Below are 27342 nucleotides of genomic sequence, written 5' to 3'. Positions count from 1 at the left end.
ACCTGGATTTCCATGCTAATTTATCCCACACATACACTTTTCTGACTTTTAAGTCAAAATGAGAGGTCTTGCACTCAAAGCTGCTCAGGCAGAAGTTTTGTTGGGTTTTGTTGTCGTTCTTCAGGCTGTGGCAGTGGTTAAACAGAAGGAGCTCTTCACTGCTCACCCACAGCTGTGCTCCCTACGCTGTGCCAACGTTTATCCACTTCCAACATCATCATCCTAAACAGCGTTTGGAAACCTCCAAGGTTGGATGCTAGGAAAAATGAATGGTGGTTTGCTGGCACAGCTGCCCAGAGAGGTGGTGGGGTCACCATCCCTGGAGGAGTTCAGTGTGGAGATGTGGCACTGAGGGATGTGGGCAGTGCTGGTGGGAGCTGGATGTCTCCATTGGATCCTATCAGTCTTTCCAACCTGAATGATTCTATGAACTGTGGCTTTGGCAACAGCGAACACTTCTGCAACTTCTGTTATTGCAGTGGGAAAAGGGTGTAGCTCAGCATTGCACATCTTGGAGCAAGCAATAACTCAGCCAACAGCCAAAAGGCTTTCAGGAGAGCTGTGAACATGATTTTCCCTTGTTTCAAGCAGCTTTGTGCTACTCTAGTAACATAGAAAGGTACGGGGATACACATCCGCATCAGTCTGACACCAGCACACAGCAAAAGTGTAAATCCCTCTAAGGAACAAAGAGCCATTCTTCCCAGAGCTCTGATTTTACATGAGGAGCAACAAATGCCATTGCTGCTCAAGTTCACAGCATCACAGAATCACAGAATGGCCTGGGTTGAAGGGACCCCAAGGATCATGAATCTCCAACCCCCTGCCACATGCAGGACCACCAACCTCCACATTTAATACAGTCCAGGCTGCCCAGGACCCCATCCAACCTGGCCTTGAACACCTTCAGGGATGGACGGGGCATCACAGCCTCTCTGAGCAGCTGTTCCTCCTTCCCAGAACCCTACAGCTCGCGTGTCCACAGCAATGAGGAGATGCTCTCGCAACAAGTTCTCCTTGCTGCTCACCTACAACCAAAGTAGCAAAGGGTATCCAGATCCATTGAAGTACTTTCAGGATCCCCCAGGACTGGATCCTTCCTCAACAGTTCAGTCTCACATACTGAAAAGTGTCTGCAAGAGGTCTTACTTTCAACCAATGTCCATTTAGGGTTGGTTTCTTTGGGTTCTTTTGGAGAGAGTTGGCTGGCTGCTGATTTTTTTCTTAAGATGAATGAAAGTGAAAGCTATTAAAGCTAAACACAAAATCTAGATGCAAAGTTGGGGGGGGAAAAAAAAAGGCTGAAAACTCCCAAAGGACATCAAACCTTTCAGCCCTTAATTTCCCACAAATCACGGATAAGTTTTACATAGTTACATTCAGCAGTTTCACAGCTCACAGCCTCATTTTCTACACGAAATAATGGTTTATACAAAAACACAATGAAGCTTAAAGCATTGCATAGGAAACCATAAATCACACCATCCATCATGAGCTGCAGGGATAAGACATAAGAACCGTAGCATCATTAAGACTGGAAAAGACCACTGAGATCATGCAGTCCAACCACCAGTCATCCCTACCATAAAGATCTGAGATTTATTCAAGGGGTGAATCTATGCATGACTTAAGATCCCTCCAGTTTTGGTCATATGCCCACAGAATGGGTGTGTAAGTTCACTTTATTATTCTTCCATTTATTACCACTTGAGGGAATGGCCTGAAGCTGCACCAGGGGAGGGTCAGCATGGATATTAGGGATAATTCCTTCTCAGGGAAGTGGTGGGGTCACCATCCCTGGAGGTATTCAAGATCCATGGAGGTGTGGCACTGAGGGACGTGGTCAGTGGGTGTGGTGGAGGAGGGCTGGTCTGGATGACCTTAATGGTCTTTTTCCAATCTTAATGGTTTTATGTTTCATTAAAATAAATAACAGATGCAAGGTTCACTTCACAACATACACCCTGAAATGTCTTAGAGTGGACACATGCCTTTCCATGCAGTGAAGTGAATGGAAGGAGCCACCAATCAGTCCTGCAACCACATCCAGCCCCCAGTGAGGTCAAGAGGTTATGGGTTGGAGGTGGTAACAAGAGGATCCCCCAGCAATGCTACCATTCCTCACACTTAGAGTCACAGAATCATAAAGGTTGGGAAAGACCTCTACAGTCATCCAGTCCAACCATGGACTGGCAGCACTGCCCACTGCCCACGTCCCTCAGTGCCACATCTCCACATTTATTGAACGCCTCCAGGGATGGGGACTTCTACAGTCTGCCACCAGCTTTGGTTGTTCCCATGCCACGTTCCATCCCCAGGCTGTGGGGCCAGGAGGTTGGAACACAAACAAGCCTTGGACTGCGCACTGCTCCCCATCACATCCACCCTTCAGTGCTTGGTACTTTGATTAAGGCTGTTCTTAGCATGAGTGCCACAAAAATGCTGTCATGTCACTGTGACAAGAACAGAGAGGTCTGAGCAGAGCATCAAGCCACAGAAAATCATTGTCTAGATGATGCATTAGAGAGCTAATGGTTTAGACTTGTAGAGGGGGGAAAAAAGCTGGTGACACGAGCAGCAAATGGCAGGTGGAGTTTATTTCCTGACAAGAAGTGTCATCATTAATTCTTGGGCTGCAGTGGAGGAAGGCTGGCTGAGCTCTGGGTGCTCATGGACAGATATCAGCAGGGCTGAGCAGTGCAGGACCCCAGGGCTGAGCCCTGCTGCCACCAGGACCTTACACAGCCCAACACACCTCATGGCCAGCCCTGAACAAGAGGCCCGAGATGTGGGTTTTGAGCCAAGTTCTGGTGATTTTGGAACACGTTACATATGTGGGTCCTTTCGTGTTTTGGAGGTGTTGGATGCAAGTCCTCCTGTCCAGTCTTTGGAAATGTGAAGGTCTCCTCACCCATAAAATTCACACTTCTTGCTCCAAGAATCAAGGGGATTCGTTGCCATATAAGTGCATGAGCATCTCCTACTTTCATAAATTATAGAATCATTCAGGTTGGAAAAGACCTCCAAAATCACCAGGTCCAACCCCAACCCAACCCACTGTGCCCACATCCCTCAGTGCCACATCTCCACACTGAGCACCTCCATGGATGTTGACCCCACACCTCCCTGTGCAGCTGTGGCAGCACATCACTGCTCCTTCTGAGCAGAAATTCTCCCTAATACCAACCCTGAATATCCCATAGTGCAACTTAAAGCCTTCCTACTACGGCAGCTGAAATAATTCCATTTTCCACTCCTGGCTGTGTCTCTCGGTTGCTGGCTCATTTAAACCTCCATGCCTCAGGTCTGCCATGTGTAAAATAATGAAATGTTATTTGTTTATTCCCAAATGTCGCAGTATTTATTCATCCCTCACGTTAGTTGAGCTAATTAATAACATCAGAGTTACCGAGAGCAATTCCCCAACAGGATTACTACTGAATTACGAGAGTAATTGTTCACAGGAACTTTATTTGGCTAAAACCTCTTCCCTGGCAAGGAATTTGGTGTGCAGCTTGCCCTGAGCTCCAATCCTGTAATTATTTCGGGGTGAGTTATTTCTGATGTGGGTAACTCCACGCTGCCTTGGGGCACTGCAAGAGGAGCCAAGCGGTGGTTTAGCATTCCCTGCCCATGAGACACAGCCTTGTATCCTTTCCTTGATCACCTTGTCCCATCCTCAACCCAAAGCACACAGCAGGCAGAATCCTACAGTCAGCACCATGCAGGTACCCCAGGTCCATAGAAGCCACGGAATGATGAAGGTTGGAAAAGAGCTCCAAGATCACCGAGTCCAACCCAACCCACCTCCAGCACATCCACTGCCCACGGCATGGATTTTCATGTGGGTATACCCCCAGAAATGGGGCAGGGCCTTGATGTGACCAAAGCGATCCTCAGTTTTGATTTCTCCTTTACTACAGTTGAGATCTCCAGCACCTGATTTGTACAACCCAATGTTTTTCAATTCTCAGAACGTTTACACGAAATTTGGCCTATTTCATAAACCAAACGCTGCTCATTCTCATTAAATTGCATTAAATTAGTCTAATTAACCTGAAATGAGCCTAAATCTGTACAGATTACCTAACCTGAACCAACAATCATCTCAAGGACGCACATTTCTGCACAGGACCACTGTGAGCCTCCAGTGAACAGAGCATCAGCAGTGGTGGTGACATTGTGGGGGGCACAGAAAAGCCCCACAGGATCTTTTTTGGTGCACAGTTGGGATTTTTTTTGTATGCTGGGCTTCCTTTTTTTGATGCACTTCACATCCATTTTCCCTGCCTTGCTGTGTACTCTGCCTCCCTCTCCTGGCCTCTTCCCATGCATTGAGCAAATCAAGAACTCCCATACAAAGTTAAGCCAAAGCAGCATTAACCAGATTAGGATATATATATATATATTTTTTTCCATTTAAGATGCCCAAAGCCAATAAAAGAGAACAGCAGAGCCCTGAGGAAATCCTTCCCATCGTTAGCTTACCGACGCCGTGCTGAGACTTGTGGAAGCAGATTTTGCCATGGGCTGGCAGCTGTGAGAAACACCCAGCAAAAGAAAAGAGAGAAGCCAAAATACCAATAATCCTTGCTTCAAATCACAAGCACGGGTAGCAAAGCCTGACAATTCCTGCTCAGCCTTTCTTGAAAGAAGCAATTACAAACACATTTCCTCATTAATCATTTTAACCTACTACAAAAAGGGGGGAAAGCATCAGTCTTAAGCCACGATCCCCTTCAGAATCCCCTCCATTCAATCCAGAATGAAAGCTGCAGACTGAGTGAAGCATTACAAGAGTTCATTGAGCCCAATGAAAGTTTGCCATAACAAAATCCCTTTCCCATAGGTGTAGTAGGCAATGCAACACATAGGTTGACTGCAACTTTCCTGGAGTGCCATGCAAGACATTCCCAAGGAGTGGCATTACAAACACTAAAAGGGAAGAAGAAAACAAGCAGTTGGGGGGAAAAAAAGAAAAATACAAGAAAAAGCAGCAGCTCCAACCTGCAGTTGTTTTTTTATGCAGATAAATATAAACATGTGCAAAGTTTGAAGCACGGTGATCAGATCTGTATTGGATATGGGGTTATGGGGAAATGCTCAGTGCTGCTCCCAGGCAACAGAGATAGGATGATGGCCTCAGGTTGTGCCAGGGGAGGCTCAGGTTGGATATTGGGAACGATTTATTCTCTGAAAGAGTGGTGATGTGCTGGCATAGACTGCAGAGGGAGTGCAGTCACTGTCCCTGGAGGCGTTCATTGTGGAGATGCAGACGTGGCAGGGGCACAGATGGGTTGGGGATCTTGGAGGTCTTTTCCAATCTAAACAGCTCTATGATTTTATGACATGGTCTTTGGACGTGGTGGGGGTGGCTGGTGTTAGACACAATGATCTAAGAGGTCTTTTCCAACCTTAATGCTTCTATTTGGTTTTGGTGAACAGATACTAAATGGAAGGAAGTCCTCTCTCGAAACAACGGGTTTTTAAGACATATCCAGTTTCTTTTCACCTTCTTGTCACCTGAAGTGCTTCTTCCAGGCTTCTGCACTGCCCTCCCGTTATCCTCGTGCCCTCAGCCTGCAATCCTCACTGCTATTTCTGGCAGAACTGAGGCTGAACTCTTTTATCTTGCAGAGTCACCGGAGCGTGCTGTACTTTTGTTTTGGTGTCTGCAAAAAATCAAGCTAACAAGTAAGCACCTCTGCAAAACAACCTGAGAGCTCAGATGAGGGCATGCTCTATTTTTATCCATGCAGAAGGATGCTGCAGGGGAAGCCAAGGGTTTGGTTTTTTTTTGCTGCAGTTTGAGGTATGCTCAGAGCTGGAGCTAATCATACCCATGTTTTCAGCTCATTATTCTGGTGGCATGAGAACATGGAGACTGCACTCAGTTTGAAGGAATTACTGCATCCCTACACTTTGCTGCTCATGAGCATTAATTGACAATATCAGGTTTGTCTGTCAGGAGCAGGGATGAGCACTTCCCCTAATTTAATCAGAAGTAAATCAGCTGGTGAGTGCTTCATACACAGCTGCTCCATAATTGAGTCTCTCTGTTGAGGTGACAGTGAACAACGCGTTCTTTAGTTTTGCAAAGAATCACATCTTCAGCATTTCTTTCTATTCTTCTGTGTTTGTTTTTTGTTGTAGTTGTTGCTTTGTTCGTTTTTAGAGGGCTTTTATTTTGCTTTCTCAAATACTAAGGTTGGAAAAAGCCTCCAAGATCATTCAGTCCAATTCAACCCATCCCACCATGCCCACCAACCAGGAAATCAACCTCCCTGCACGCTTCATCTATTGCAGCTGCTCGTGTTCTTGCATTGAGAATCTGGCCCTGGAATTCTCCAGGCACAGATCCATCATAAGAGCATCTGAGCAAACCCCCTATGACAGCTCTGCTTTCCTCACGGACAGCAAGAAAACAGTCAGCATAAAAAGTGCTTGGCTTGGGTGGTTTAGGACTGCAGTGAATCAGGGCTGGAGATGTGTCCTTCAGTACTCTGCACGTTCTGTTTCCTACATGCATTACAGCTTGCTGCTTTTGTTGTCCCAAGATAAGATGTATGCATTTAGCAGATAGGCTTTGTTTGTGAAGATGGTTTGTTGGGTTTGATATGAAGTCTTAGGGCCTGTTGAACGTCAGTGTTCAGGGTTCAGCTGGAGCTTAGTGAGGTAAAAATCAAATCTTTATGCCAAGTTTGGTGATGCAGTGGCACAGGCTGCCCAGGGAGGTGGTGGGGTCACCATCCATGGTGGTTCAAGGATGGTGGAGATGTGGCAATGAAGGACATGGTTGGTGGGGTGGTGGGAGGTGGGTTGGGGTTGGATTGAATGATCCTGGAGGTCTTTTCCAACCTCAGTGATTCCGTGATTCTAAGAGCTGGAACACAAATCTGAGGGGGAAGAAAGCAAAAGTTTTGAGCCACATCACAACAGTTTCCATGGAAGAACTCCTATTAAAGTTGCAGCCTTAATGCTCTAATTAGTCAACAAACAAGGCTCGTGTCTACAAAATACACATAATGGATAATTTATCTGTAATTGCAAGGCAATACATAAAAATTTCAGTGCAGCATCTTAAAAGCTGAATGGTTTTTAAGTTACTTAAGCCTTCTTGCTCATTCAGGTCACATCTTGAATGAAGTTCCTTATTTCACAACCAATGGAAAATCGACTGGCAAGATGTAAAACCTGGGAGCCCAGCAAAACAGCAGCATCTCTGAGCCAAAGAATTAATGGAAAATAACAGTTTATCTAATGGAGCAGCGAGTCAAGGAATAATACACAAAGATAAGCAAAGTCATGCTCTAAAAAAGCATCGTCCAGCATTGCCTGGTGGGCAGGGAGTTGGAACTGGATGATCTTTGGGAGCCCTTCCAACCCAACCATCCTATGGTTCTATGAGATGCAGTTGTGATAGGAAGATGTAGGACCATCCTAAAGCCAGCCCCTCGCTTCCTGCTTTTGGGAACTGTAGGTTGGACCAGAAGAAAAACCAACCAACCTGCATATGAGATGGAAGCCTCACTCCCAGGCAGCCCTAGAGAGAAGTTACAGTCCCTTTTATAATTACATGCTCTTGAAAGGTGACTGTGCCCCGAGATCACTCTGCATCAGACAAATTTAATGCATGTGACAGCAAGGATTCACTGCCTCAGGGTGCAGAATGGTGTCAGTGAACCAAAGCCACATAAACCACAGCGTTCCCATTGCACTGTGTGCTATGCTGAGTGCAAACAGAAACACCCAGGTAACTGCATGGAGCACATCACAGCAAACAAACTTACTGAGGCATAGTAAATACAAGGTAAGTGGCAGCAGTGCTGGAAGGCACAGTAGGAAGGGTTCTGTGTGCACAGCTCTCCTGTGTTGCATATTGTATGGGTTGGAAGAGACCCCTAAAGGTCACCTCGTACATCTATTGCTATTGCCATGAAAATAAAAAGCTTGTAGAAACCAAATCACACACACGACCGAGTCATTTGTCTTTGGCTGTCAGGGATATTCATGGAGCATCCTTACACTGCATCGCACATCCCCAGGAATACCTTCAGCAAACGCTACAAAAACATCCTTCAGGAGGAAGAGAAGCTTGTGGTTGAGTTACTGGGTGGGAGCCAAAAGTCTTTGATTCACAGACTGGGAAAAAGGGAAAAGAACAGCAAACAACGCAACGATTCCACCTGTGTTTTCCCAGCTGGTTGCTCTTACTCATTTGGAAACCAACCCCCTCTCTCAGGACATCAGCTCTCCAACACATCTTTCCCTCATGTAGCACTCAATCCCACAGCCTTGGGACTGATCCCATGTCCTATAACACCAAAGATGCCAAACCCTCTCGGAAAATTTTCTGACATTTCCCTGGATTCTAACTCAATCTGTGCATCTTTTTCTAACTCAATCAATGAGAGCCACAGCAAAAGTTGCACAGAGCTGTACAAAACCCCAATATAGGAGAGGGTTCAGAGCACCTGTGCAAAGTCAACACAGAGAAACAAGATGGCAGGAGGGGATGCAGCCCTGTTGCACATTCAGTTGCCAGCTGGTGAAGGTAACTGGCAATCAGGCCCAGCTGAAAACAAATGGGGAAAGGAGCAGGGCTTCCAGGTGCTATGGAAACACAAAAAGCCACACACCAAAAAAAAAAAAAGCAAAGAAAAAATAAAAGAAATAAACACTGTCTTTCATAGCACTGGAAACCAAAGCAGAGATGGGACATGATTTAGGATTGGTCGTTAGGGCAGTGTGTTGGTTGTGGTTGGACTTGATGATCTTTAAGGTCTTTTCTGACCTGAGCAATTCTATGATTCTATGCACACAGCTGGAGATGCCCTGTATGCAGTGAGAAATTCCTGGATGCACTGCCAGCCTGAACGTGGCTCTTCTGAAATAACATCCATGCTTTGCTTCAGAAAGTTGCTGTCTATGCTGTGCACGCACCCAAACACCGCAGCAATTCCCTCTGCGTGGCTCAGAGCCCCTTGTTTTGTTGCACGCAATAATCCCAGCCCTTGCCTTGGGGTTGTGGCCACTCAGCTGCACGGCTCTGTTTTGGGGAGGAGCTGAAGCGGGGCTCACCCCACCTTCCCCTTGGGGAAATTTGGGAAGACCTTGGGAAGAGGGGATGGGAGGGAGGACGTCGCCAGCCAGGAAGCGATAGGCAGGAAAATATACATCGTACAGACATCATCCTTCCCTTACCTGCCTCCATGAGCTGGCACTGCTGCCCAAAAACTTGCGAGAAGGTGACGGGGTTGGGGGTCACATCCATGGCTCGACTCGGATCCTCGGCGTCGGTCATGGGCACAACCCGGGGCTGGGATGGACCCCCGGCCCAGCGATGCTCCGGGCAGGGGCTGCCTGTACCCGGCCCCGAGATTGCCGCTGCTGCAGTGTCCCTCCTCCCTCCGTTCCTCCCTCTGCCCGATGCGATGCGATGCGATGCGATGCGGGCGGCTCCGGGCTGCGCTGCGCTGTTAACCCCTGCCCGCCCACCGCCGGCATCGCTCCTCTCTCTTCCCCTCCCAACAGCACCCAGGGACGGCACAGACGGAGGGCTGGAAGTAACCCCGAGTGGGTCTGAGCCAGTGTAGTCGTCTTTACGTTAAAAACTCCCTTGGCCAAAGGAAAGGATGCTGACTGGGAGTTGCCTTTGGGAAGAAAGGTTCACAGAGCTCCCGGGAAATGAAGGCTGGGGTACAGGGGGTGGAGCAGAACCAGGAAACTACAGCAGGAGCCTTGCAAGTAGGCCAAACCCATGCTGTCACCCCGGCCAACTGCTGTCAGCCCGTTCTGCCACGTCCAGGTGTGGTCACAACATTCTGCAGGCAACCAAAGCAGGGACAGGTCTGGGGACACGAGGAGCAGCCCCAGCAGTGGGGCATCCAACCTGGCAGTGGCACTGTGTGGGGTCCTGTGAGTCCTGACAGCCCACAGCCGTGTCACTGCGCTGTGCCTGCCCTGTCCCAGCCAAAGGATGGAGCAGCTCTGCGTTCTGGGCTGCTGCTGCCTCCCACCACCACCTCACTGTGCTGATGTCGATGGTTTTAGGGTCAGATCAGATACAGCAGAGTGAAGCTGAGAAACAGCAAACCAAAACTGTCTCTGAGTGTTCATTTTTGCTGTCTTAAGCCCCACTTTGATGTGCCATTGATTTTCCCAGGTTGCTCAGAGAGCTGTGGGTTCCCCATCCCTGCAGGTGCCCAAGGCCATGGATGGGCACTGAGCAGCCTGAGCTGGTGGGGGGCACTCAGCTCATGGCAAGAGTTGGGGCTGGGTAGGCTTTAAGGTCCCTTCCACCCCAACCAATCTGTGATTCCATCATAGAACCATTATTTTCTGAGTCTATAAGGAATGTCAGGCATTCTTGATGTTATCAGAAGTTATCCTTAGAGAAAGGAAGGAGGGGTTGGGAGGGAAGGAGGATGTGCTCCAAGCCTTGTCCTCATTCACCTTCCACCAAGTCTTGGAGGCATGGGCAGGCTCTGCCACCTCTCTGCATGCTGTGGCCATGCTCAGCTGCCTATAGCAAACTCATCTGGATTATATCTACTGATATCTGAAGCCTACAAGAATTCTAAACCCATGATAAGCATCAGAAAAACATGGTATAATAAGTATAATAAGGGTATAATAAAGGTTTTGCATCTTCTTCCAGTGCAGCACCAACACAAAGAGGACAGACAAAATCCTTGGCTGCATGCACTGGGAACTCAGGAGTACGGATGCAGTTATTCCTTTGGAGATAGCACTGCTGAGGTCAGTTCTGGAACATTTATGCAATCCCGATGCCTGCACAATGCAAGGAAAAATATCAGCATCTGGTAGAACTCACAAGGATTTTGAAGCAATGCACTTAAGTCTTGGCATCAGAGATAGCAATAACCTCCATGTATTTCTGCCTTCCTTTAGATTGCATCTCCATCAGCTCTTGGCTGAAACAGAATTGTTTGTTTGGGTTTTATTCCTTCTGGAAGTGAAAAGTTTGAATGGTAGATAAAATGGCATAAGTGGTGTGGAGAGGAAAAGCTGTGCTCTGCAAGACTTCATCACCCCAGCAGAATTCCAGGAAAAACAAGAAGTTAGGAGCAAAACGAAGAAGATAGGAATGTACCTATTTGTTTGTAAATAGAGTGCTAATGAGGCATGCTAAATACATCTTACAGTCTGCTGCAAAAGAAATTAACAGAAAATCAACTCTGCTGAGCCCTGAGAAAGTCAAGGTGACCCAATGCTTCATATATCTTTACAGGAGCAGAGGGAAACTGTTTGCATTAGCATCCCATGTTCAAGATACCATTTCCAGAGCAGCCTACTTAACAATTCCCTCTTCTTCCTCCCAGGCAGCTGCAAAGCAAGCCATAAAACAAATGCAGCACAGCTTGAACCCTTGGGTTGGCAGCCAGAGACATGGTTAGTGGGCATGGTGAGGATGAGTTGGGGTTGGAGATGTCCCACAGCCACTAAAGACAATTCACAACTGGAATGGGCATCAAAGATGAAGGTGGCCTGACGGGTTTTCTTTCTTCCTCTGGACTGTTTAGTGAGTGAGTAACTCATTTAACACAAATCAGGGAGGCTCCAATGCTGCAAGAGTTTGGCTGCTGCAGGCGGGGTGGTGGTGACAACAGTGGGGGTGTTACTAAGAGGTTGGATCTACTGTGGCATCTTCTGATTTTCTGGGTGAAAGAGCCATTTCTATTCTATCTGAGCTCCACGTTCTCAGACCTGCTCATTGCCTTTGAGCCTTTGCTCATTGGGGGTTGGACTCGATGATCTCTGGAGGTCCCTTCCAACCCCTCCAATTCTGTGATTCTGTGTGATTCACTGCATCCGTACTTATTTGAGAAGAGTATGGTTGAATCAATGGGGATGAATGGTGACCCCACAGCCCCGCACAGCCCAACACATCTCCTGCTCAAGATGCAGGGATGGAGCATCCAGAATCACAGAATGGCTTGGGTTGGAAGGGACATTAAAGATCATTGTGCTCCAAACCCTTTCACTCAGTGGAGATGGATGAAACAAGGACCTCACCCTTCAGACCCTGCCTAAACATCGACCCCAACAGAGAACAACGCCATCTCTGCAACATCATCATGCTGTGCTGATCCCATCCTGGACTCCAAACCACAAAGGAGCAGCTTGCCCACACACATCAGCCTGGGTCTGAACCTGGACGGATGGATCCTGGCACAGAGGTGGCACTTCGTCTGCTTCCTTCTCTTCTGCCACCCAGCAAAGCCCCAAACATTCTATCTATACTTATCACAGCTACAATGGGTTGCCTCTCCATTTTGAAGACGTCCTTTGCTGAAATAACAATCATAGCTCTCCAGTGAGGTTTGTCACATTGATTTATTGGTCTTTCCCTTTACATGGACGGGCAACAGAGCTTTCACTCTTCCAAAGCAATGTTCAGCATCTGAGCACCAGCCAGCTCACGCCACATCTCCATGTAACTCCTTATTTCATGAACTCCTCAACGTCAGCATCATCATGAGAGCACTGCAGAGCTACCATGGTTGGCCTTGCAGATTCCTACATGCAGAACCTGAGCATTTTTCGCCACGCTCTCCTTGGGTTTTCGCAACAGAATTTCATGTTTTGTCAGCAGGCACACGACGGGGAGGTTAAAAAGTTGCTGCAAAACCATGAAATTCCACCATTGGGAAATAAAAAAAAAAAAATGAAAAATGGTGTACTGTCCTGAATTTGCTGTGAAGAAAAAGTCCTCATCGTTCTGGAGAAACGACACCGTGTTGAATTGATTTGTTTCCTGTAAGAAAAATCAACTCTCCCACACAACTGGGAAACGATGAGTGGTTTGGTGTGGATATTTCTCTACCACAGCTCAGACTGCAATGGAGCCTCCAAAAAGATCACCACAATACACAGCTGGGTGCTGTGGTCTTTTGGTTGAGTAACACACCTTATAAAAGCTTAAAAACAGAGCATTTACAACCAGGGACAGAAAGACGTGCTTTTAAAACGGTAGATACATACGTACAGGTTGGTGCAATAGGCCAGAATTTCTCTGGAGAAATAAATGTTCATATAGCACAACAATTTACATGCTTCTCCCCTTGAGTTTGTTCATCGTTAATGCTGCTCTGAACAACAACAACAAAAAAAGCAGCAAAACTAAATTGCACAAAAGCCACCCCTATTAACCTCATTGGTATGCCTCAAAGGCACTGAACGAAGCAGCATCCGTGCCAGAAACTCTGCACTCCATTCAAGTCACTGCTGCTGGAAGCTGAGAGCACCTCAGGACGGGTTGTTTAAAGCAGGATTTGGGCTCAGCAACAACCCTCACGTGAGCAGTGAGGATTTGTGCAGTGAGCACCACCTTCAGCCGAACGTCACAGAATGGCTTCGGTTGGAAGGGACCTTAAAGCCCATCCAGTTCCAATCCCTGCCGTGGGATGGGTGCCCCACAGCACGTGAGGTTGCCCCAGGTCTCCATCCATGGCCTCGGGCATCTCCAGGGATGGGGCACCACAGTGCTCTGCGCAGCCTGGGAAAATGAAGGGCACATCGAGGTGGTGCTCAGGACAGAGCGTTGTTATGAAGCCCTGTGGATTTGCTGTTTGAATTGTCCAGATGATGCCCAGGTGCACAGGAAGGTAAAGCCTGCTTTGAAGAACAGGGTTTACCACACTAATAGGAAACGATGGAAGGAAAACTTTGCAGGAAAAATTAAAGGAAAGGTGACGTGTGAAACGAAAGCAGAACTGATCAGAGAGCTCTATGTGCACATCAGCTTCTTGGAGATATGTAAGGCCAGGGAATTTATTTTCTGTGCTATTTGACCACGATTGACCAAGCTACCCAGCAGATTTGGTTACTCACTTCCTACTGGTTTTAATGTATAATGAGAGTCTTCCAGGCTGCTGTGAAACGTTTCCTCCTTGGTTTGGAATTGGTACAACCACATCATTCAAGAGGAAATTATTGCTAGCAAAAAGCTCAAGAGGGAACACATCCTTGAGACTCCGCAGGCAAGAGGCAGAGCAGCCAGCAGTGGCACAAGCTGCCCACAGAGCCTTCACCTCCATGTTCTCAGCCCCTCAGGCTGGAAGGGCACATTGCTTCTTATGGCTCATCCAATCCTCAGCATCACACCACAATTGCACTTAGACAGCCTGCAGTAGGGGTTATCCAAAAGATCTGCAGCTAGGTAAGGTAAGATCCTGATGACCTTTGCTCTTCTATTCAAACATTTAGCTTAGACATTTTTACAGCAAACAGAACCAATAGTTTTTGTTTAAAGCTTTTGTATTCATCTCCAACATTCTGATTCTCGGCAAAACCATACGAAATCAGCTGTTTTCAGCCATTTCATATTTATATATAAGCCATATATATATGTAGATCTATATATAATAGATCCTTTTGTGCCCTTTCCAGGGTGGGAGTGGGGAGGAGTATCAACTGGGCACCTGTTTTTTCACAACTAACACGTGGATACACAGATGTATGCTTACCTGTGCAGAGTGCAAAGACAAGGGAAGGGAAAAACTGACTGAAACAAGGGGGAAATGGGGCCATCAGCCGCTTGGCCTGCTTTAAAAATCCCAAACTCGAACACATTAGCAGGGATCCCACCAAAAGTGGGATCTCAGAAGTGAAATGAGCGGGAGCTGCCTGTGTGTGATTGTCAGCATTTAGGAGCAAGAGATCTCTCTGCACTGCATTTTTCAAGCTGACCTCAATGTTGCTGCGGCTCTCCTGGCTGCCTCCATCGATGCCTCCTTTTATAGGACCATTGAAGCAAAGCATGCTTGCATTACAGCTTACACAGAGCTCCATATTTAAGGAAAACCATTGCGTGGCACTGCTCAGTGACATGTGAATCACCAAACAAACAAATCCTGGCTGTAAGAAGAGTACCAGACTGGCGAGAAATGCAACAGCAGCCTTTAGGAAACAGATGCTTGTCCCTTTAGGAACCTGTGGGCTATCAGTGCGTTGCAGAGATCACTTAACAAGTGGTCTTCCAAAGAAACACGAGTCCTGAAGCACTCCAAAAGCAATGGCACCGTGCCCATTAAAGCTAAAGGTACAGAGTCAAGGAACTGGGGTACCCACAGGCTGCAGACGTGGAAACCTCAGCAAAACCCACCTTTCTCCCTGTGGGTTTTTGCAAGTTGCCCAGTTCTTTACCCGTTAGGATGCAAAGTAGGAATAAAACGATGTAACAGTCTTCTCAGCATTTAATTGCATAGTACGTTCAACCCCTCCACATGTTTGGCCAGGAAGAGGATGCTCACCCAGCCCTGCAGCTCTCTGAACACAAGTAACCTGCCTGCCATTGTCTGAATATTTCTCCATGCTATTCCAGCTGTTGGCTCTCTCCATTTCTCCATGCTATCCCAGCACACGCTGTCCCACTCCTTCTGGATGGAAGAACAAAGTGACAGCAGAAGGAACTGTTCTCACCTCAGCTGGGACAATGCTGGAGGATTCTTTCCTTTCCCCTTTTCCAGCCAAAAGTTCCTAGTACCTGCAAATACAGAGAGCTGTGGTTAATCGGGGTCCATGTTAGGGATAAGCAGTCAGAGCAGCTCTGGTTGCCTGGGCAATGAGGCACAGCAGAGATGTCCATGCTATGACTTCTGCTTGGCTTTCCCAGAACTCAGTGGTCTAAGCCACAGTTAGAATCACAGAATGGTTGGAGCTGGGAGGGACCTTAAAGGCCATCAGGTCCAACTGCACTGCACTGAGCAGGGACACCCACAGCTCCATCCGTGCTCACAGCCCCATTCCCTGACCTTGGGTGTCTGCGGTGCCTCACTGCCCTCACTGTAAAAAACTTCTTCCTTATATCCAATCTAAATGTCCCCTCTTTTATTTAGGGACATTAATGTTCCATTACCAACCACTGCCGCTTTGGGGGAGGTAATGAACTCGAGAATTTTCCTAATGTTTTCCCCACATTTTATTTTTCAAATATACTGTAACAGTGTATTGATTTTGCTGGCAGTCATTCTCACCTTCAGCTCCACACTGGTAAGTATAAAGTCCCTTAGCGACCACATTAGTGGACAGCAGGCAATTAGTTGCATGCTGCTGCTGGAACAGAAGACAAAGTGTCTTTTCAAAGTTAACCAGTGGGAAAATAACTCAGCGTCACCCAACACACTGGACCAGCTCATTAATTTGTCCAAGCCCATACACATTACAGCAGCTGATCTTGCCACAACACCAACTGATGTTTCTGTGTGTTAACACAGCTCCAAATTACATTGTAATTAATTAAGGGCTTTGAGCCTCTGGCATTCAAGCAGAGCAGCCAACCAGGTTTTGGTTTTTATCTAAAATTTGCTCAGCATTCACCCATACAACTTAAAGGATCCCAAAGCACTTTAACCACTACTGCTCTCAGATACAAACAGTAAATGGAGACCAAAGCCTCATCCTGGTGCTGGTTCTGGCACAGGGCATCTTGCTCTTGCCCTTCACGTCTGTTTTTTATTGGTGAGCAGCTGCAATGAGAGCAGCAATGCTCTGGCTCTGCAAAGTGCTTTGCAGTCCTTGCCAAGAGAAGCACAAGCTGCGCTCCATGCACTGCTGCACGCTGTACCTGCTCCGCTCTGACACGCAGAGGTCTATTCCTTGAAGAAGGGGGATGCAGTGCAGCTGGATTTCTTGCATTGCCTGGTGCTGGTGTTAGGAGAAGAGGAGGAGGGACATCTAGAGGCCATGCGGAGTCTGTAACTGTACAAAGAGGCAGGAAAAACACACATGCATGACGGGACACAGAAATTAAGAACTTTTAAAAACCAACCAGCAGGGATGTGCTCTAAGGCCCCAAAGCAGCTTTGTGAGAGAGAAAGAAACCAACGCTACTCATCCTCCAAGTGCTGGGTGTTGCTTCTGAAGGCAAGAAGGCTTTTTGTTCTGAATGTATCCATTGGTTAATAGAAGCAGGAAGAAGAAAGTCTCAATCAAGCAGCACGCAGCCTGCCACCCTATGGCTGGGACAACAGACACAGCCCCAGCCATACAGAGGGCAGGGAGTCAAGGTCTATTTTCTCACCGTGGTCCACATCAGCTTTTTAAATAGAAAAGGAATTTTACCTTGTGTAAGCACAATACCTGCCCATTAGTGGCCAAGGGCAAAGCATGGAGTACACTTCTGCCAGTGCAGCACTTGGAGATGTGATGAATTATGCTTAAAGGGCACTGCAGCAATGGTGACCTATAATCCTTATTGCAGTGACATGTGATTTCATTGCAAGTTCTAGGCTAGCTCTGAGAACCCCGACCTTCTTGTAAAGCAGAAGCAAAAATCTGGGACTTTCCTTGATGGTGTTACATCTCTATCAATTGTGATTGCAAGACAAAGCCTGAAAGCATGAGTCAGAGCATGGCGAAGCAAAGGGCTTGGGTGAGCTCACATCCGTGCACACTCACCTTGGGTACACGAATTCACCCAAAGCCCAACCCAAATCACTGCTTACCTTCTTCCAAAGGCCCACATTTCACAACATGGTTCTACCACATAACAATACATCCAAGAAAATTGGAAAGTTAGGTTTTTCTCTGGGGTGTTTTTAGAGTTCAGTATGCACCCTTTCAAGGACATCTCAGCTTTCGTTATCCTTACATGCAGACTGTGCAGCATTGCAAGTTAGGACTAAAGAAGTGCAAATTTTTCCATTACAACAACAGAAACCAACCCCAAACCACAGAAATTTTGAAGAGTGAGCGACTCCATCATTTCTCAATTAAAAGCTGCGGGTAAAATCATCTGCCAAATGTTATTCTGTTATTGTTCTGTGCAAATCAAACTCTTCAGCCTTGGTGAATGTAATTTGCAGCCTTTGTCTGCTGTGTAAGAATCAGAGTGGTGGTGAGGAAGTCAATGCAAGCCAGATTTCGTTGTCCCATATAAAGGCTGTTACCAAGGGGAACAGTAGAAATCCAAAATAAGCTTACTTGGTTTGGTTTCAGTCCTTTACTATAACTAGAAGAAATTTTTCTTCTATTCAGAGCGTTTCCATTTTAGCAATGTTTAACGTCAACGTCTACAATGTCTATAATCAATACCATGTGTTATCGCATGTGATGAGCAAATGTCTGCATCCCGTGGGAAACAAGCAAACAAAAACACAGAGAAAAGGCTTCAAACGCACAGAGACAAAATAGCTGAGAAAACCTGACCTGCATTTTGAAAGGCGCTCGCTTTTGGATCTGTTAGGTGTGGGTTTCTTGCAGGGTTTTCACTTCTACATCCCAACCTAAAATAGCTGAGAAAACCTGACCTGCATTTTCAAAGGCGCTCGCTTTCCTCCCCAACCCCCCCCAAAATCAAATATGTCAAGAGATCTTTTATCCCCCAACTCCATCTCCCTTTGAAGCTGTTGGGCTACTATCTGGAAGCAGAGGATTAGGGGGAGAAGATAAGGAGGAACCGTTTGCCTAGATGCTCTGCATAGAGGCTGGAACAGAACTCTCCCTGCTTCCTCCCCACTGCTCTCAATTCACTGCACTGACACCACGCAGCACAGCACCAAAGGCTCTGGGAATGCTCCATGGGGGGAAGAGTTATGGAGTTATGCTATTTTGGGCACTGTCGCTCTGCACCTGCTTTCACCATCATGGGGTAACTGTAGCCGGGCAGAAGAAAAGAAATTCCTTGGTATAAGCAGCTTGATGGGGATGGGAGCAGGGGCTGCAGCCCAACCCTGCTGCACCACAGCCACGCAATGCAGAAGAGCAGCACAGCACCCAGCCCTGCTGTGTCCCTTGGTGGGAGCATTCAGAAAGATGTGAAGCTTGCAGGAAAGAAAAAAAAAAGGCACAGAAACTGAAAGTTAGGCAGCAGAAAGGTCACAGCTGCACTGGGTTTGCTTTGTCAAATAGGATGCTTTAATCATAGTAAGTAGTGGTGGTTAAATGTGCTCGCTACACTACAAGTTAAAGTCAAAGCAGAAGTAAAACTACGTCATTTTTTCACTTTTAGACAGTGCCAGGAGCTCTGTCACTTAACTGTTAGCACACCTGAGCTCGACAGAAAAACCAAGCACTGCTTTTAGTGAGCCCTGGCTGCAACAACGCCCTAAATCTGGCTCTTACAATCTCCTGTGCTCAGCTCTTAGTGCTCTGTGCTACACTGAGTACCACAATCCTACTTTTTGAGATGCAGAAAAGAGTCAGGAGGGCTTTATTTGCCACAGCCATCCAGGAGGTGAGCAGTTTTAAAGCAGGAATCACAGATTCATAGAATCACAGAATCACAGAATGGCCTGGGTTGCAAAGGACCACAATGTTCATCCAGTTCCAACCCCCTGCTGTCTGCAGGTCACCAACCAGCAGCCCAGGCTGCCCAGAGCCACATCCAGCCTGGCCTTGAATGCCTGCAGGGATGGGGCATCCACAGCCTCCTTGGGCAGCCTGTGCCTGTGCCTCACCACCCTACAGAAAAAGGAACAAAAGCAAAGTTTCCTCTCAGGATGACACAATATCCCCAAATGGAAGGGGCCCACAGGACCACCGAGCCCAACATCTGGCTGCACACATCACCCCAAACCCCATGGCTGAGAGCGGCATCCCAACACACCCCAAGCTCACCATACACCTTCCCCTTGAGATGGCACACGTGGATTTACAGGCTTGCAAACCCGCCAGCCCCCAGCGCACACCCTGCCCTCAGACATTCCTGAAATACATTTGGTATGCAAATTGCCTCTTCTACCACACTTGAGCAATAGACATTCTTCCAAGCTGCTAGTTTTCCTTCTCTAAAAACAGCCAAACAAGCTGCGCTGCTTGTGAGACTGAAGGCTTGGAGCCATGATGCTGCTGCTCACACCATGGGCCAGAGCAAGGTCGGAGTGTGAGCCAAGGAAAGGGCCCAAAACTCGGGGAGTTTGGATCTGTTAGGTGTGGGTTTCTTGCAGGGCTTTCACTTCTACACTCGCAACCTAAAATAACACGCAGATGGTACAAAATCTCAGCTGTGCACATGCTGCTTCCAATGATCTCCTAACAATAGATGTATCAGGGACACACTCTGCCCAAAGTGGTTACTCCTATTACATAAAACCATGTCTAAGCTGACAGACTGACATCTGATGTGATTTTAGGGGCCAGAAGGCAAGCAAGGGGGTGATAAATGAAATTCCTGTGCTTTCTGCTCAGTGAGAACAAAAACGCCGTGCTGCTAACCCGAGTGGTGCAGTGCTTAAAGGGAAACACAACACAAGGAAAAGCATCAGCCACCAAATGGCGTGAGTTTTATTTTCCCTGATAAAGGACAAAAAGGTTTGATGAAGGAATTTCATTTCTCTTGTCCTGCCTCTGTAGGAAAAGCAGGTGAGCAGAAAACAGAAAGGATCCCAACGTGTTGCACTGCACATGCAGCTGCTGAGAACTCGAGAGCAGCCTGCATCTATTTATGAGGGTGGTGAAAAAGCTGGGCCGCGTGTCAGGATTTTATCTTGCCATCGCATGACTCCTAAGGACAGAACATGAATATCACGATGTTACGGGCAGGCCCTTCATGAATCTAAGCTGGAAAAACCTGTTACGGAGATGTTTGCATTCCCAGCTTTCAACAAGATCTACAGCAGAGGTTCAAAGGACAGAACGCCTTTAAAGTAGTGCTGCTCCCTCATAATAACTCAGAAATTATTTCGTTGTGACACACATGTGCTCTGGAGTACAAGTTTCATCTCTGTTGACTTGATCCCACTGAAATCATTCTTCAAATCCCTGTTAATTTCAGTGATGGACACAGAATTGAGAACCACTGAAAAAAAATCTCACCCTGTGCAGAGAATTCACTCGGATTCTGTCTAAAACGAATGCAGCAATATTTCAATTCAGTGTAAGATTTTCAGAAGCAACTGCTAATCCAAAGTGGCCACAGAGAAGGGATTTGGTACTGAGGATGACTGTGGAGCATTTGTAAAATCAGGCTCCCGTGGTATTTCTAAGGGAGCACAAAGAAAATATCAGTCACAAAGAAACCCAGGAATACACATTTCATGAACAATATCGCTTTGGCAATTTACCTCCCTTTCAAAGAAGCACAGAGTACTGTGTGAGCCAGAAAGTGATGAATATAGCATTTAAAGTAGCAGTACTCAAATGTATCCTCCACACTGTCATGCAATCTAACCTGATAACCTGATAAAAAATGCTTATCTACCCATTCGCAATCACGACAGAGGAAAAGAATGAGAAACAATTATCACACATAGGGAAGACTGCTGTTGATTTTTAGTTAGCTTTATGCAGAAACGGGTAACCCAAGTGGGTCTCAAGACCTCTGAAGGCTGCAGGAACTACTAATGTGGCTCTGGGCAGCCCGGTCTGCTGGTTGATCACCCTGCACACAGCAGGGGTCAAAACTCGATGATCATTGTGGTCCTTTTCAACCCAGGCCATTCTATGAGTCCATGATTCTATGATTCTAAGCGTCCCCAGTCCTGCACATCTCACTACATAAAAATAGCCAAAAACAAACAAACAAACAAAAAGTCCTTTTGATTTGCTAGTGATGAGAGAAAGTATTTCCTGCAATGAATGGGAATTAAACCTCAGTTCAATTCCAGTGAGAGTGAAGTCTGAAGGTACGCCTTTTCAAAGCAGCTCAGTGATGGAGGAATTCATTCTCCCTTATCTTTCAGCCCCATTCCACACTGCAACGGCCAGCAGAAACTACCTGAAGGAATGCTAAGTGCAGTCTATCATCACATCACAGCTGGGATACCACTAACTGTGCCTCAATGTGATCTGCACAAGCAAGTTGGCTTGGTCTGCCTCCAAAGCAAGTCCCTGAGCAGCAGCAGCCGTGCTCCCTGTTCACTGCCAACCTACAGCAAGGACAACACACCGACAGACCGACTCAGCTCCTTTGTTTCCACTCCTGCTGCCGTGCCCAATGCCCTCAGCATGCGCTGCATCCACTGCAGTCTCCCCAGAATCACTGCCTTGGAAGAGTGCTCACATTTACTCTTCTGTGGACAATTAGCTTTGCCAAGTAGCACTGACATAACTGCAGGAGGAACTGAGGCAGGCTTTGCTGAAACGGGCCTGGATAGCAGGGAATTACTTCACTTTTTTATTGTCATAGGGCAGCCCAAAAGGTTTGGAAGCACTGGAGAGCCCATGGTCAAGAAGATGGCATGGGAGTCCAACACCTCCCACTCCTAACTGAGCTCTGCCAGAAACCTGCATCAAAAACCACGTTTTACAACAACTGTTCCTTTCCCACTCAGCAATAACATGGATCTTCATTGCAGTCTGAAGACTGCCTTTCAAAAACTCTCCAGAGCATTTTCACTTGTATTTCATTCCCAAGCATCCTAAGATATCTCTATTGAGTAGCAGTAGCTCTCAGTCCATTCAACCTTGGAATAACACAAAGTTTAATGAAACAATCCACTTTAAAAGCTGTGGCAGTGCAGGTGAAGAGATCCCTCTAAACTTCCCTAATATTTGTGCATTCCAGCCTTGAACACTTTCAAAAAATCCTCATTCAGCTTGAAAACACAAAAGAATACTCAAACATTTTACAAGTATGTTTAAGTACTGCACAGAGATGAAACAAAATCAAGCTGTGCTGTTCTACACTGTATTACTATTGAAATATTTTCAGTTATTACTACGAATTGTACACTAACCCAAAAAGTTTCTAATTTTGTACTGCTTTAGTCATATAAAGGATGTGAAAGTTTACCTCTTCTTCATAGGTCACTTACCACAAAGCTCAGATCCATAACAGCAAGTTCAGAATTCATCTCTTATTTCATTATGAATAACAGTAGACTACCGTGTGACTCACACAGCTCCCACTCAGCAGACAGAAGCTAGAATTAATAGGCAAGCTCTTCCAAGTTCTCTAAGGCTGTTCACAAGCTCTCATTTTGGAGGACAGATACTTCAATTCACTGCTGTGTGTGAACACGCTGCAGACCATGGCAGAGTGGGCACACAGCAGGACTTGAAATCACAGGAGAAAAACAGAAAAGCCAATGGCAATGGGATTTCTGCTGTAATATCAAGCAACAAGGGGAGAACGCAGGTTTATTTGTGATCAGTTCAATGTCAGCCATCACAAAGAGGTGATGAGAACACTGAGACTGCAGTTGGTGCTTCAGTTGTCAGCAGTGGAAGGTGTGATAAACGTGGTAACTACTCAGCGCTGCATCTTCAGTAACTTCAAAACTATGGGGGAATTTTTACTTCTTCTCATGCTTCCCAACTCTTATAAAATAACCAGATCTGATGGTATGTCAAACATAACGTTTCCATTCTTGTAAATATAGTGAAGCCTAACCAATACTCATCACCTTCGCTGTGGCTGTCCTACAGCCTCATAACTGCTGCTGCACGTTACACTTCTAGCTAGAATCTCTTAACCATCTTTGCCACCATTAAACCGCAGCATCCATAACCACAGAGCAGATGTGCCTGCAAAAACACTCAATGAATAATGTCCAACTTCTGCACTGCTTCACCAGAGTTTTCCCTGATGATTAAAATTCAGGGAAAACTTCACTGCAGAGAAGACAACATCTTCAGAGAATGACTTACAAGAAAACTCAACAAGCTGTTTCAGAGGTGAAACAGAACTATGAATGAGAATAAACGACTACATAAGGTATGAACTTACTACTGGAGAGAAATGGGCTCGTGTAACAGTGCTAAGTCGCAGCAGTGTGACTTTACTCCATCCAGCTCCACACTAACGTGGCCAAGGATCCTTCTGGCCCCACTGCTGGAGGACGACACAAGCTGTAATTCCTCTTGGTGCTGGAATGCAACTTTCTAAAGTCTTCCGAGCCAGAACTGATTTTGAACTAAGTTAGATCACAACTATTAAGCACAGAGAACAGAAAAAGTTATCAAATGGTGCTTGCAGTGTTAATTAAACTTTTAAATTAACTAAATCCACAGGAAAGAACATCAAGGACTAACTCAGAAGTGTTAGACTTGTATAGATTTGTTTCGATGCAGAAAGCCCAAGGATGCAAGCATACTTAATTCCTTCTAGATGTACACTGCTCCATTTTGCCTGGCACATCTGGTTTCCATATAAGAAGCAAGTTTCCCCACAAAGTTTTTAAAAAGCTCACTTTATTGGTTACAGTTATATAAAACGTGTCATAGTAGTTCCATCTAGCTGGCCATTAAGTGCTTGCAACACAACAGATATCCTTGAACACATCTGCAAATTACAAGATGTACTGCATGCTGGAGGAGAAACATCCCCCTGTTGCTTACCTGCACTTACAGGCTCTTCACCAAGGCTACATTGTTCAAAAGCAATGAGGACCCACTTGTTGTCAAATAGCAATTTTTAATGTTTTCATTAGAATACTCTTTGAATCACTCTCCAAAAAGGAAAAAGAAAAAGAAAAAAAAAAGAAACAATATGACTAACAGCAAACTTTTAATACAGGAACACGCTCCAAGATTAACAGCCCAAGATGAAAACAGAATGAAAATTAATGTAAAATGTAAATCACATATAGTACAATTGAAGTGTCCAAAACAATTTAAATAATTTTAAATATTTTATTTTTTTTTATACTTGCTACAAATGCTTTATACATTATTTCAACATAAAGTCCCCATAACAGAAATGTAACAAAATGGGAATGATAGTGAAAGTGAAAGTTAAAGTGGCACAAATTCACCAAACAAGTATTAAACTACAAATTTTAAGAGGTAGATTACTTTTTTAAGTCAAGAACAAAAAATAAAAGGGGTGGCTGGATAATGAAACTGGTCACTTCCCATCGACTCAGTCATTAATCTTGAAAGCTATATAAACATGAGAAATGGTATTTCCATAAAAAGCTGTGTAAGAACAATAGACCAATGCTGTTTTAAGTTATTAGATAGAGGTGTAGGACCTTTTAGAGTAATTATATATTTCATTTTCAAAATATACAGGTATGTAGCCCTGGTCTAGCCTTTTTATCAATAAAAAGATACACATTATATATAGTATTTAGAAATTGGTATTGGTATTTCACTGCTATATAAAGTTTCATTTGCATGTATAAATAAGAATTTGGAAAACTCACAGAGAACTCACTCAGGCTTTTTTCCCATTATATGATGGCCATCCAAAAGATGCAGAGAATGGAGAGGAGGAGGGAAAAGGAAATTCTGTCCTTCCAGGTCCCTCTGTATTGATTCATTTAGAAGGAAGGTTTTAACAGAGTTACTAAAGGACAGAAAGGGTGCAGCAGAAACTGCTGTCCTTGAACCTACCAAACTACTGATAAAACAGGGGATCTCTGCTTTACCAAGCTTAGAACTGAACCGTCTCTTAAGTCATTCACGAAGGCATGGACAAAACCAGGATCTAAGCATTCAAAGGCTAAAGATTTGGTTTAGTTTATTCCCACTTTCTTTCAATGCTTCTGTGTGTGGTTTTTGTTTTGTGTGGGGCACTGCTGTGTGTTGTTTGCTCTTGTTTTTGGTTCCGTTTGGCTTTTAACAGCACCCTTCTCTCATCTGACTCACCACGAAGCCCAGCACGCATGTCAGGCACAAAGCCCTGCATCTACCCCTGAGTGTTAGCAAGCAGCCTGCAGGCCATGTTATGATTGTGAGTCAGCTTCTGCTGGTTTCACAAGCTTGGGGGACTTCACATCCATTGTCGTAGTGCTTATCCTAAGTTGAGCATGCACCAGCTCTACCATGTCATTAAGAGATTTTGTTTTGTTTTGCTTTGTTTTACTGGATATTCCTAGAAAATAAAAACAAAAACAAAAAACTGAAGATAAATGTCCAAACAACTTATTCGCAAACGGAGAATGTTTACATGGAAAAACTGAAAGGTGAAGAACAGGTTTGGAGACAACTACTGCACTCAATGGCAGTCTTGAATGATATTAGGAATAGAGGTTTCCTGGGGGAGAAAAAAATGTCTACAAAGAGTAGGACTGAAGGTTATGCAGATGTTAAACCGTGTACAAAAGCAAAAAACCAAAACACCTCTCCACATTTGATAGATGAAAACGAAGGTGATGTGGTGATGAGACAATCTGGATTTATGAACAGTAGTTCAGAAACAAAAGCAAGAATTCTTCTAGCAGAACTATTCATTAAGCCATTGAAGACTGCAAGGTGCCAAAGTAAACAAATGGTATTTGAGATAGTCAAGGAAACCTTGCCCCTCAGTAGATCGTTATTTACCCTGAATGCTACTAAACAATTTCCATATGCAGAGATTTCCAAGCACTCCCTCATTTTGCTTCAAGGTCAAGTGATTAGCTTGGGTGGAAAGGTGTGTCATTCCAGCTTTGAATTCTACGGATCTGCCCTGGCACCGTGTAAAAGTTCCACAAAAAGCACTAAGGGAGCAGCTGATCACAGAATTAAGCAACACGAAGATTATTCTGTCCAAGAGAGGAGGCCTGGTTGACAGTTTTTGTACTTTAAGGGCATATTCAACACCATTATATTCTCCAAATTGCAGGAGTATATATAGACTTTTTTCCTTCAACATGCCCTAACTTGGACTGTTTCATTTCCCTTCCAGCTCTTTGAAATCATTCTGTTGTGTCAAAGCTTTACTTTATAGGAAGTATTTTCTCAAAACTGTCACACAACAGGTCTTCACTGTAAGACAGACAAGCTGCAAGCAGTTGGCTTTTGACACCTCCTGACAATTCTGCTTGTGGGCACTTGTGAAAGAGGCTGGGCCCTCCCCACTACCAATCGCTTTGGTACAAAAATCCTACCTTCAGCCACAAACCTCCTGTTAATCACAGCCACGGGCTGCAATCAGCAAAGCAAAAAGCAAACAACCAGCACTGAGTGTTGTGAAAGTCACCCAGCGGATCAGACACCTGTTACAAGAACAGCAGGGCAGGAGCCTGCTAACAGAAATGTTGAAGGCTGCAAAACAGACTGCTGACTTTGAAAGATGACATGAAGACTTTAAACGGGACTCAGGCACATACAGTACGATTTTATTTTATTTAAGTGTTACCCTTTCTTGTGATTAAAATGCTTCATCTGAAAATGAAATAGAACTTTAGTTATAATCTTTTTTTTCTTAAACTGAAACATAAGAGCATGATACTTTCAACAAAAATTTACACATTCATGTCAACTTTTCTTACACATCTATTTCCCTTATATTAAGTATTTAGAGATCTGACTCAATTAGGATGCACATACAGTTGTTGAAGTATGCTTTCTTTTTTTTTAATACGATATGCAGAGAATATATATATATATATATATTTTTTTTTATTTAAAAAAACAACATTTCCAATTGTTTTAATAGGAGGGTAAAAACGCAGTCATGACTTTTTGCTTAACAAACCACCATCACCTAAACCTAGAACCATTCCA

At 45.3% G+C, this 27342-nt stretch overlaps 2 protein-coding genes across 2 annotated transcripts in view; both read right to left on the bottom strand.

The window, feature by feature from the left end:
- Positions 1-9250, bottom strand: part of KAZN (kazrin, periplakin interacting protein) — a gene marked incomplete at its 3' end in the record, with an annotated part of 142150 nt that extends 132900 nt beyond the window's left edge. Inside the window, exon 1 of the mRNA XM_079545376.1 lies at positions 9205-9250. Within this exon, the coding sequence (XP_079401502.1) occupies positions 9205-9214 (10 nt within the window). The 5' untranslated portion in view covers positions 9215-9250. The remainder of the gene's footprint in view (positions 1-9204) is intronic.
- A 7366-nt stretch (positions 9251-16616) lies between these two features.
- The window catches only part of PRDM2 (PR/SET domain 2), a gene marked incomplete at its 3' end in the record, with an annotated part of 42530 nt that continues 31804 nt past the window's right edge, over positions 16617-27342 (bottom strand). The window contains exon 6 of the mRNA XM_079545504.1: positions 16617-16725. Coding sequence (XP_079401630.1) covers positions 16617-16725 — 109 coding nt within the window. The remainder of the gene's footprint in view (positions 16726-27342) is intronic.

This window comes from Tetrao urogallus (genome assembly GCF_951394365.1).
Source record: "Tetrao urogallus genome assembly, chromosome: 21".
NCBI classification, from domain to species: domain Eukaryota; kingdom Metazoa; phylum Chordata; class Aves; order Galliformes; family Phasianidae; genus Tetrao; species Tetrao urogallus.
Note: the sequence above shows the minus strand (reverse complement) of the source record. Positions and strands in the feature narration are given on the sequence as shown.